Below are 12,997 nucleotides of genomic sequence, written 5' to 3' on the forward strand. Positions count from 1 at the left end.
GCTAAAAATGTTGACTCTGGAGCCAAGCTGCCAGGGTTCAAATCTCAGCTCTGATTCTTCTTCCTTATTATTATTATTTACAATACTTTCAACATTTAAATTTAGATTCAAGGAGTACACGTGCTGGTTTGTTACGTGGGTATTTTTCAGAATGCTGAAGTTTGGGGCATGAATAATCCCACCAGCCAAGTAGTGAGCATAGTAGCCAGCAGGTGGTTTTTCAGCCCACACCCCACTTTCTCCCTCCCCGCTTTAGTAGTCCGCATTATCTGCTATTCCCATCATTATGTCTGTGTACTCAATACTTAGCTTCCACTTATGAGTGAGAACATACAGTATTTGGTTTTCTGTTCCTGTATCAATTCTCTTAGGATAATGGCCTCCAGCTGCATTCATGTTGTGCAAAGGACATGATTTCATTCTTTTTTATGGCTGTATAGTATTCCATGGTGTGTATGTACCACATTTTCTTAATCCAGTCCACCATTGATGGGCATCTAGGTTGATTCCACACCTTTGCTATTGTGAATAGCTCAGCTCTGCTTCTTAATAACTGTGTGCCTGTGGGCACACCCCTCAGCCTCAGCTTCCTTATTCCTAAAATGAAAATAGTAGTAGCTATATCATTGGATTGTTAGAAGGATTAAATGATGAGATACATATATATATATATATATGGATATATATACACACATATGATGTATTATATATTTATATTTGTTTATATCTATATATATATTTATTACAGCATATATTTGTTACGACAGCCTTAGGAAGCTAATAGTTTCCTAATAGGGTTAGGGTTAGGGTTAGGGAAACTAATAGTTTCCTAGGGCAATTATAACAAATTACCATACACTGGGTAGCTTAAAATAGTAAAAATGTACTCTTTCACCGTTCTCGAAGCCAGAAGTTTGGAATCAAGGTGTCAGCAGAGCCATGCTCTCATCCACTGGCTCTGGGGGAGCATCCTTCATTGTTTCTCCCAGCTCCCAGTGGCTGCCTACCATCCGGCATCCCTCGGCTTGTAGCTGCGTTACTCCAGCCTCTGCCTCTGGCTCCACATGGCCTCTTTGATCTCTTTCTTCTTTGTCTGCATGTCTTCACATCATGTTCTCTCTGTTTGCCTCTGTCCAAATTTCCCTCTTGTTCTAAGGACACCAGTCATTGGGTGAGGAACTATTCTCATCCAGCACAATCTCATCTTGATTCCATCTGAAAAGACCCCAGCTCCATTAAAGGTTACATTCACTGGAACCAGGATTGAGACCTTATTTTATCTTTTGGGGTATACACTTCCACTGACAATGTATAACCCTTAAAATAGGGCCTGGCACCTGAGGGCTAGGACTTGGCTGTTTTGTTCACTGTTGTATTCCTAGTTCCTGGACAGTACCTGTCATAGAGATGCCCAAAACATCTGTAGAATTAATTAATAATTTATCAGCTCTTTGTCTTCTGCAATACAAACATATTTTCCAAATATATCATTTGTCTTTTTGTTTTGTTGTAGTTCCATATTTTGCCATTAAAATGTTTTAAGTTTTTATACAACCAAATATATCTATTGTCTTTTTTTTTCCTAAATAAATTCTAGGTTTGTAGCCATGGTTAGTAAGGTGTTATTCCTTCATCCCCCACCCGCACCCCCACCTCAGTCTCCTAGACTTTCCTAACAAGAATTTTGTTTGGTTTTTTATAGAATGTTTTTAGAGCAGTTTTAGGTTTATAGCGAGATTTAGTGGAAACTACAAAGTTCCCATATACCCTTGTCCCCATGTGCACAGCCTCCCCCACTAACAACACCTCTCACCAGAGTGGTACATTTGTTACAATTGATGAATGTGTATTGAAATTATTATAATTTCTTGCTTATAGAATAAGTGAAATTTCTAGGTCAAAAGAATATGCACAGTTAAATGTTTAATGCATATTGCCATATTACATTTCCAATGATTCTATAAAATTCATTCCTACCACAAGCGTTTGGTAGTTACTAATTTCCAAATGTTTGCCAACTTTGGGTATAATAAAAATGTTTAATATATGCTAACATACCAGTCAGAATTATAGTCATTATTTTAATTTGCATGTCTTTGATTTTAGTTAGCCTGAGCTCCTCTTTCCCATTGTTTTATCATGAGAATTTATTTTTATTTTTAAATGTAGATGCTTAATCCATGTGGAATTAATTTTTATGTATGACATAAGATGAGGCTCTTCTATATTTTCTTACTGAATTAGACTATTATGTTTGTCATTTATGACATTCTCATTATACGAGGGTCTACATCTGAAAATTTTCATCCCACTGATTTATACATCTCTTTCTATATAAGTGTAATATGGCTCTTTAATTTAGTAAAACAGTTCTTTTCTCAATGTTCTTCCTTTTTGTATTTTCTTGGCTATTCTCAGGCCAGGTTTATATGTTACTGTATAGACTTTAAAATCATTTTATTCAATTACCCCCCAGATGCATTATTGGAATCATAACTGGACTTACATTACATTTATATGTTAGAAATGTATCTGCTCTTGAAATCAGCAAGAGAGAACATAAAGGCATGCAGAGGCTGAGTGACAGAGAGCCCTGGGATTCCGCAGGGGAGGTGGCTGCTAAGCACCGGCTTTTCCTGTTGTGCCTGTTTGTCCTGAGCTTTGAGCTTCTTCCCACTTGCCCTTTGAATGACAGATCTGATCTCCAGGACCCGAGAACAGCCTCCTCTGAAGTTGAAGTAGGAATGACTTGTCTGCTTTTATCTGCCATGTTCAAAATCTGTCAGTGAAGTACTGAACTGCCATGTTCAAAATCTGTCAGTGAAGTACTGAACTGCCATGTTCAAAATCTGTCAGTGAAGTTCTGCCCGCAGAACATGCTGAGATTTTACATGTGTATGTAGACCCGAGCTGGGTTCTGGATCTTTGCTTCTAAAATGGACATGTCTGGTCAATGCATTAGTTATGCCTGGAATTCCCCTTGACATTGAAAGGCGGTCATGTCGCCTCATCTTTCAGTCTCAGTTTTTGAAGCTTGCACTTAGGTTCAGCATTATGTCATTCTGTGCCATCTAAACACAATTCTAGTCTTGTAGTTTTTATGGGGATAATATATTTAAAAAACAAAAACAAACCAAACCAATTTATCATCGTCATCATTTTCATTGTCATGATCATGCCAGCAGCAAAGAAGAAAAGAAAACATGAACATTTTTTGACTTTGTGATTGTCGTTAGCAAACCATCAGTCTGTGCTGAAGGCCTAGAGTCAGGCACTAAGGTTGGAGAAAGGATTGTTTTTGGAAGTGTGGTGCAGTCCCATCTACTATGGATCAAATAGAATTAATGTGGGGACCAGATAGAAGATTTAGTCTAGGGACTAGAAATGTCTGGATTTATGGGAGTGATTTAAATTGTGATCATGGCATATTTCTAACGGTCATAGCATTTTACCAAAGTAAACAGAATCCCATAGATCAGAGCTGGAAAGGGCCACAGAGCTCATCTTACCACTGTTACCCCCTCCCTCCCTGTTCCTCATCATTTATGGCGTGTGCTTCCCTCACCACTAATATATGGCTTTCCTTGACCTGGAACATGCTAAGCCTGTGCACCCATCATCTGTTGCTCAAAGAGCTTGCCTAGGGCAGCTCTGTCCCTTCCGTTTGGTCCCCAGAATGAATCTACATAAAGCAGGTCCAAATCCAACCTGCATTCGGGAGCCAAGCCCAGTCAACCCACACGCAGCCATGCCTGTAATCACAGCAATTTGGGAGGCCGAGGCGGGTGGTTCACTTGAGGTCAAGAGTTCAAGACCAGCCTGACCAACATGGTGAAGCCCTGTCTTTACTACAAATGCAAAAATTAGCCAGGTGTGGTGGCGGGCACCTGTAATTCCAGCTGCTCAGGAGGGTTAGGGAGGAGAATTGCTTGAACCTGGGAGGCGGAGGTTGCAGTGAGCCGAGATCACACCACTACACTCCCGCCTGGGCGACAGAGCAAGACTCTGTCTCATAAAGAAAAAAAAAAGAAAAGAAAAGAAGCAAAAAGAAACACCCAGCCACGCCCGTCTCACATCAGCCAACCCACACTTGACCCACGGACCTGCAAGTACAAGAACAAATGCTTATTTTGTTGTAAGCCACTGAATTTCAGCTTGTTTGTTGTGTAGTTGCTGACTCATAGACACCCTATCCCTGCTGTAGACCTGTTCCAAACACATGGCACAGAACAGTTGGTGAAGAAATAAACCTAGTGTGTCCTCTGTGGACGGTGCCAGGCTGGTCATCTGATGCGGAGCAATGCGTCTCCCAGGGTGAGGATCCTGTGCAAAAGGAAGCAGCATCATATGCTGTTTGTACAGCCAGAGCCTCAGCTGCATTTCAGCCTCAGCTGTCAGAGCCGGGTCACAGTCCTTGGCTCCCAGGCTTCCCTGGGCAGCAGCACACCCAGCAGAGTCACGTGAGTGGCTCCTTACTGCTCACACATGAACATGAGGCAGGAGCTTGCATCTCTGAGCTTTGGGTTTCTCATCAGTAAAGGACAAGGTTGAACCTGACACTCTCTTGTCTCGTCCAGTGCTGAGTCTACAAGACAATGTTGTCCCGTGGAGTCCGACCGACTCGTGTTCAAATCTTTGCTCTACTTCTTACCACTTGTGTCTTCCTAGAAAGCAGTTGGCTTATTTCACCTTCTTCAACTTTGATCTCCTCATTTAGAACATGGAGTTGGTCATACTTCTGTTGAGGCATTGTTGCAAGGTTTAAATGAGGGATGGAAGTCATTCGGTCCTGGGGTGGCCCCTGGTAGCTCCTCAATCAAACGCTCTTTCGTGGCGATCCTTGGGAAGCTTCCGTTCCTATCTGGAGCCAGGAAGGAGGGTTTGTGGCTCAGAAGCCAGCTCTGGCTTTTGGCACTATGCTGTTGATGGTGGGCTCTGTGCTTGAGAAGTGTACCTGTAATCAGGCACACTGTGGCTGTCGGTGTTTTCCTGCAAGGGGCTTCTTATCTGAGATGCCCTGTGCCCTGTGACCATTCATGGCATTCTTCACAGTATTCCTGTTGGTGAAGACTTGAAAAGGAAACCCCATTATTTATCTGCACTCATAGCTGGCAGCAGCATCCTGAGCCCAATATCCTACGGCCTGTGCACATGACCATGGCATCACAATTGCCTGTCACCCCAGTTTGCATCAGCTTTGAAGATTCTGTCTTGCTGGGGCCACATGGACAGTCAGACATGTGTCTGATGATGCTAGGAAGCATTTGCCAAAAGAATTTGAATTTTCCATTCAAATACAAATTAGACCTATTTTGAAAATGCCATATTCTTTTCCAGCCATAGTACTCTTCTCCTCCAGTTTGGCTAAGTAAGCTTCTACTGGGCCAGCCCTCCCAGAGATACCAAGTATAAACACTGGACGATGTTAAGTAAGTCAGTAAATCAGTAATTTATTAAATAACCAAATGCCTGAAGGTCCTGGAAAATGAAACTAGACTAGGCAAGAACATTCAGGAGGGTGTCAACTCTTAAAGGGGGGAATAGCATGAGTGAGTTCCCATTTTCTACAGCTGTTCACCTGAGGAAACTAATAGCCTTTCTGGCTTGAAGAACCAGAGGGAAGAGGTCTGGGTAACTAATGCTACCTGAAAGTAAAGATGGGGATGGAGAAAGGGGGCATTTTGAAAAGGAGAGAGCCAGAGAGAGTAGATGCTCCTGCTTTTGCATATAGATTCTTCCTCAATCTCTGGCTGACTCTAAACCACACATGAGCAGAGCAGATTGCAAGTAACCTAGCTAAGGATACAAGAACTGAACTGAAATTTAAGCTGCAGCCCAACACACTCAAACTTTTTCAGTTTGATTCCAACCAAGCCTACTGCCTGCTCAAACACATGAAACAAATATATAGATTTATATAAAAATACATAGATATGTAGATTTGTAACATATGTAAACATAAAAAATGTCACTCTTTGGAGAACTACAACAGAATCCAGAGGCCCCACACCATAACCTCCATGATGTCCAGGATATAACTCCAAATTATTCAACTTTGGAGAAACAGAAAAAATGTGATCTTTCTCAAAAGACTCTAAGATTACCAGATGTTAGAATTAACACTCAAAGACTTTAAAGTAACCATTATAAAAATGCTCAGTGATACAAAGGAAAATATACTCATAATGAATGAAAATATATGAAATCTCAGCAGAGAAATAGAAACTATAAGAAGAACCACATGGAAATTCTGGAACTGAAAAATAAGATATCTGAAACAAAAAATTCACCAGATAGCTCAGCCACAGAATGAAGATGACAGAAGTCAGTGAGCCTAAGGATAGATTAATAGTTATACAAACTGAAGAGGAGAGAGAAAAGCTTTTTAAAAAGAGAGAGAAAGAGAGAATAGTATTTCACAATCATATGAGCAATATCAAAAGGTCTAACATAGGTGTAATTGGAATCACAAAAGGAAAAAAGACAGGGGTTAGGGAAGAGGACATATGTGAAGAAATAATGGCTAAAATTTGCCAATTTTGGTGAAAGGCCCTAATATAGATTCCAGAAGCTCAGAAAACCCCAAGTAGGATATTACAAAGAAAATAACAGACAAACTGCTGAAAAGCAAAATCAAAGAGAGAAATCTTAAAAGCAGCATGAGAAAAATGACACATTACAAACAGGAAAACAACATTTCAAATTACCATTGGCCTTGCACCAGAAACAATGGAGGAGGTGAGAAGACAGTGGAACAGTAACATATGGGAAGGAAAAAAGCAAAAGCAAAACCATACGTGTACCTCCCAACCCAGAATTTTATACCCAGCCAAAGTCTCCTTCAAGAATGAAGGTGATTATTTCAAATTGAATAAAATAGAAGCTAAGATAATTCATTGCAAGTAGATCTTCGCTACAAGCAAGGCTAAAGGAATTTCTCAGGATGAAGGAATTTGAGACTAGGAAGACTTGGCTGTCCACAACAGAACAAAGAACATTAGAAATGGCAAATTGCTGATTAAATATGGAAGGCTATTATTTTTCTTCATTTAAAAACCACATAGGAATATTCAAAGCAAAAATCATGGCATTGTCTTGTGGGATTTATAACATATGTAGATGTGAAACAAATGTCAACTCTACCATAAGAACAGGGTGCAGGACAATCCTAGCACTTTGGGAGGCTGAGGTGGGCAGATCACTTGAGGTCAGGAGTTCAAGACCAGCCTGATCAACATAGAGAAACCCTGTCTCTACTAAAAATACAAAATTAGCCGAGCATGGTGGTACATGGCACATGTCTGTAATCCCAGCTATTCAGAAGGCTGAGGCAGGAGAATCACTTGAACCCAGCAGGTGGAGGTTGTGGTGAGCCAAGATTGCGCCACTGCACTCTAGCCTGGGCAGCAACAGCAAAACTCCATCTGAAAAACAACAACAACAACAACAAAAAAAAAAAAACAGGGTGCAGGAGACCTCTATGAAGTTGCAGGGTTTCTACAGTCTATGTGAAGTGGCATAACATTAAGTCTAAACAGACTGTGAAAAGTTGAGAATATGTAGTGTAATCACATAGAAACCGCCAAAAAAGTGCTGCAAAGAGACATAGCAAACAAGTGTCACACACAGAAACTGGTGGCTGCTTGTCTCACAGAATGTTGTGCAGGGGCTGCGTTTAGAAAAGGCTGAGTCCTCACTTTCATCGTTGGGCAAGTTCTCAGGGTGGAGAGGGCCCAGCAACAGTTCCCTGAAATGTTGTGGCCTCCTGGGGAAGAGTCGGTTCTACAATCTAAGAGACGCCCCAGGGATGGCAGGAGTGACGACTCTCTGGTGAGTCAACACATGCCAGACCATAGTTTGTCAGTCTTTGAGCAACTTTCTTAGGGGAATGCCTCCTAGAAAAGACCAAAGGAAATGACTTGAATGGTTAAACATTTAAATCTGTTTTATAAACCTTGCTGGTGCGCCTTCCTTTGTATTGTATGTTGCCTCCAAGGGTTGTGATAAATCTGGTTGATTTGCTACTGTGTTCATCTTAGAAATGAAAGTGGTGCAAGGGGAGCCTCGCAAGACGCATTAGAGGCCTTTGCATCTGGGGCCTGCCCTGAGCCTCTTCTGGGAATAGCACTTGCAGCGTTTGTGTTCTCTGCGGTGCTCCGCAGCCCTGGGGATTACGCTCCTGCGACTGCTGGACAGGCTGCTGAGGGCCTGGGGGATGGTACGAATCTCCCTGGCACCTCACAGCCCTCCAGGCTGGAGAACATTTGCCTGCAGACATTTCCTTATGATCCAGTACATATGGTTTTGTGAAAGAACTGAGCGAGAAGAATTTGCCATGAATAATTCATGTGCAATTGTTTTCAAAATATTAAGTTTTTTTCAAAGCAAGCAACCAATCAGAGGTTCACCGTGGCTGTGGGTACTTCTGTGGGGGCCACGGCTTTCTACCTGAACACCAGGGCTATCCTGTGCTGGGACAGGCAGAGCTAGGCCAGGGACCATGTGCAGATGGCACAAAACTGTCAGCATTCCTAGTCACATGCTTCCTGCCCAATTCCACAGGCAGGCCCTGGTGATAGCCTTGCACTCCTGCGTTGCCACTCCCCTGAATCCCCCTGGGCAGCACCGCAACGCCTCCATCCCTTCCCTTTTCTCTCAGCTTCCAGCCCTGCACCAGCCACATCACGGCCTGTGTACCTCCACGCACAGGAAGCCGAGGCCAGGCTTGACTGATTGGACCAGCAAAGATACAATGCGCCACTTTCACGATCAGACTGTTATTTACATAGACAGCGAGAGGGAGAATAAGCCACAGGGGCCAGCTCTCTGGTCCTCTTCCCGAATATCAAAAAGGATGACACTAAATGAAAGAAGCGGATGACTGCACCACAAGGTGTGGAGTGCCCTGTTGCCGAGAGCCACGTCCAGACTGCAGCCAAGAGGCTTCCTTCTGCAGCTTTCGTGTAAGGGGCCGGGGCAGAAAGCCCCTCACCCTGTCAGAATCTGGAGGCAGGAGAAACTGTCTCCTGACAGCCTTCCTGGGGAGATAGGGAGGCAGGTGGGAGGTGGGCTCTGGCCAGCTCCTTAGAGGCCTCCTGTCCTTTCAGGCTCCACCAAGGCTCAGGCTGGTCTTTGCCTATGTGGCTTCTTTGGATACATGGAGGACACCAGGGCTCCATGGCGGAGATTCTCACTCCCACTGGGCCATTTCCTGTCCATTTTCATCTCTTCTCTTCTTTGTCCAGGCTCCTGTGACCTTACAGTAGATCTCATCACAGTGGTTAATAAGAACCGGGTTTGAGGCCGGGCGTGGTGGCTCATACATCAGCACTTTGGGAGGCCAAGGCAGGTGGATCACCTGAGGTCAGGAGTTTGAGACCAGCCTGGCCAACATGGTGAAACCCCGTCTCTACTAAAAATACAGACATTAGCTGGATGTGGTGGCATGCGCCTGTAATCCCAGCTACTCGGGAAGCTGAGGCAGGAGGATCACTTGAGCTGGGGAGGTAAAGGTTACAGTGCACCTAGGTAGCACCATTGCACTCCAGCCTGGGTGACAGAGCAAGACTCTGTCTCAAAAAGAAAAAAAAAAAAGGAAGAAGAAGAAGAAGAAGAAAAGAAGAATTGGATTTGAACCCCAGGTCTGTCGCTTCCTATTCATGTGTTTAAGAAAAGTGACCCAAACTCCCTAAGACTCAGTTTCCATGGCGTTAAAATGAGGTTAGAAAGAGTGCCTTTCTCAAGGCTTCTGCTGAGGATTAAATGAGATCCACGTGGAGCCTGTACAGAGCCCCGCACCGTACCTGTTAACACACAGGCACTAAGAGGTACTGCTCAATGGCCATGATGAGGGCAACACTGCCTCACCTGGTCCCTCTGTTCCCTCCCCAGCCGCCTCTTCCGCTGAATGCAGTGAGTGCCACTGCACTCCTCCACCTGGAACTTACTCTGACTTCCGGTGATGTCTGCTGACTTTGTTGACGATAACCTGTGTATTCCTCACCCCCCCAACACACACTTTCTTCACAACCCATCAGCAAACCCAGTTCTCCTAGAAAGCATTCCGTCCCCTGTTCCCAGTGGGGTTAGTCATCCTGGACATCTTTGGCCCCTTGGTCCATAGATACATTTAGAACTGTGATTCCGTGTTCTTTCTTGGAGGAAAACCCGTGCTTTCCCATTTGGATTGTGAATACTCTGAGATCAGCAGAGGTGGTGCCTTCCATCTGCCTCTATCCACCCAGCACCCCTTCTGTGGGTGGCTCACATTCGCGCAGGCAGCTCTGTCTCGGTTTTTGGCCAAAGGGCATCATCTTTTCTGTAATTCCTAGGGAGATGTCATCGAGACAATTCCACTTCAGTATTTGCAAGGCAGAGAAGAGTATTTTCTTGGGTGCTCCCTCTGCCCCCAAGAAACCCAAACCTGAAACAGTAGGTCATGTGTTTTGGAGGGAAGGAATCAGGAATAACTTTCTGTGAGTGGACTAGCATATGGAGAAGAAAAAAAGGCGTTCATGGATGCCCCCCCATTAAAAAAAAAAACAGCCGCTTTTCATGTAAACTGGGATCATAATGAAACTTGAATGAAAACTTCAGTTTTCCCTCCTCAAACTACCTTGCTTGCTTTATATTGTTTTCTTGAATATATGTGAACATAAACCTGACGTATGAGACTCTAAAGCCACGGCCGTAACAAGTGTGGCTTTGGGTATCTTGGATGGCACAGCTTGGAAAAGTCTGCAGTGGCGCCTGTGGGCCCGAGCACCGTGCCGACTGCGCCACTTGTCCCTTTGTTCACTTACTCACCCAACAAACACAAGCCTTGTGCAAGGCCCAGGGACACAGCAGACTCGGTCCTACCCTCTGGCAGCCTGTGGGTGGGGTCAGGTAAGTAACCATAATGGGCCGTGCTGTGAGCCGTCGCAGGGGCAGGAGGTGCTCGGGGAGTAGTGACCCGCGGAACCACCTAACACCTCTCCACCCTCCCCTCTCTCCCTCGTCAGGTACTGGAAGACACTGGGATGCCCATGGACGATGAGCAGTATGCCCTGCTGACCACTAAAATAGGCTTTGAGAAGGAAGGGATGAGCTATCTTGATTTTGCGGCAGGATTTGAAGGTAGCTAACGGCCAGGTCCATACCCTGTGGGATGCGTCCCGGGTGATACCGCACGTCTTTGGTAGCAGTGCCACCAGGTCACTTGGGTTGAAGTAGTGTAAGCTGTGATGTTGAAATGAGGTGTCTTCCGGGGCTGCAAACAACCGTTTTTGTTTAATTTTATCTGACCGTGTTCAGAACTGTGAGTGCAGAACTGTGCCTGAAAGAGTCTTCTACAAACTCAGAGCACGAATGGTTCGGAAAGTTTGTGCCCCAAAGCCTGTTACTTGAATCATACCTCACGGCCTTTAAGATTTTCCCCTAATGTAGTTGCTGGTTATCTGTAATTAACAATACCACATACAGGCAAGACAAATATGACTCCTCCCTGTGGACAGAGAATGATGCAGTGGCTCTAAAAGGCCACCCAGCCATGCCGCCAGCCTCACCCTCCACCATTTGTTAGGAACCTATCTTTGTGCTGTATGCTGGAGCCGCCTCTCCACTCACTGATGCTGCTTTCTCACACACCAAAGATATTTTGGTAGACAGACAAGCCCTCTAGAGAAGCTGCAGAAATCACACAGATATCTCAGTGGAATACTCTTCTCTTTTGCTGCAAATACCCTGCAGGCTGGCCAGGCGGAATGCAGGAGCCCTGCGCATTTTCCATTTTCCCGGCCTTGGGTCTGCAGGTGACTGTGTAAGGTGGTGAGTTTCCCAGAGACTCAGGCTGGATCCTCACCAAGGTCCCCCAGCCTTGCCAGACTGTCATTTGCCACCCTTAGACAGAGAAGTCTCACACCCCTGAAAAATGGCATCATGAGAAGCCACAGCATTTTAGAATTTCAGCACTGTCCCTGGGTAGGTGTTTTGATATTTTTTAAGGAAAATAAGAAGGAGAAGGAACTCACCTGTATTTAAGTGACTGCATCCCACCTGCCAGGTGCATTCATTTTTCAGGTGAAGAAATTGGGGCCCAGGGCACGTAGTGCTGGCAAAGCTGTCACAGCTGTAACTGGACTCTGTCTCCATCACCTGCTCCCGGCTTCCTGGCTGCCCATGTTCTCCTCCTCTTACTTCCTACTCCTCCTCTCCCTGCCTGTCTCCTCCCTGCCCCTCTAAGCTGCTTTCTCACACGTGAAGAATTCTAGCATGGTGGGGAGTGAGGCCTTGTGTGGCCCCTGCTAGGGGTCAGGGGGATGTGGCAGAGGGGTCAGGCGATGGGGTGGGGGGTGTTATCTGCCAGGCAGTAAGGAACCGGAGGGAGGCCACTTGCAGCCTCTGCAGTGAGGCAGATGAGGCAGAAGACAGGCTCAAGAGGGGCAGAGGATGCCCATGAGCTTGGGGTACCCTCTCCCCCATCCATCTGCCCACCACACCAGGGGGAGGGCGCAGGAGCAACAGGTGCAGAGAACCACGTCTGGAACCAAGTCCCTGGTATGTAGCCTGGCTTTGACACAAGGTCACACTCAGATGACCCCAGCCAAATGGAAACAGGGTAGACATGGAAGGTTGTTTGTTTGTTTTTGTTTTTTTTGAGACAGAGTCTCACTCTGTCACCAGGCTACAGAGTCTCACTCTGTCACCAGGTTGGAGTGCAGTGGCATGATCTCAGCTCACTGCAACCTCGGCCTCCTGGGTTCAAGCGATTCTCCTGCCTCAGCCTCCCGAGTAGCTGGGGCTACAGGCGTGCATCATGCCCAGCTAATTTTTGTATCTTTAGTAGAGACGGGGTTTCACCATGTTGGCCAGGATGGTCTCGATCTCTTGACCTCATGATCTGCCCGCCTTGACCTTCCAAAGTGTTGGGATTACAAGCGTGAGCCACCGCACCTGGCCGACATGGAGTTTTTAAGGAGAGGTTACACTTCCTTCCTTAATTTTAGGGGAGAGAGAG

The 12,997-nt window shown here is 45.2% G+C and overlaps 1 protein-coding gene across 2 annotated transcripts in view; it reads left to right on the top strand.

Annotated features, from left to right (window-relative positions):
• The window catches only part of EFCAB6 (EF-hand calcium binding domain 6), a 308,815-nt gene that overhangs the window by 180,153 nt on the left and 115,665 nt on the right, over window positions 1–12,997 (top strand). For both annotated transcript variants that reach the window (XM_033233690.1, XM_033233691.1), the window contains exon 19: window positions 11,004–11,118. In XM_033233690.1, the coding sequence (XP_033089581.1) occupies window positions 11,004–11,118 (115 nt within the window). The remainder of the gene's footprint in view (window positions 1–11,003; window positions 11,119–12,997) is intronic.

The sequence above is a fragment of the Trachypithecus francoisi genome, unplaced genomic scaffold, assembly GCF_009764315.1.
Source record: "Trachypithecus francoisi isolate TF-2019V2 unplaced genomic scaffold, Tfra_2.0 Lachesis_group14, whole genome shotgun sequence".
NCBI classification, from domain to species: Eukaryota; Metazoa; Chordata; class Mammalia; order Primates; family Cercopithecidae; genus Trachypithecus; species Trachypithecus francoisi.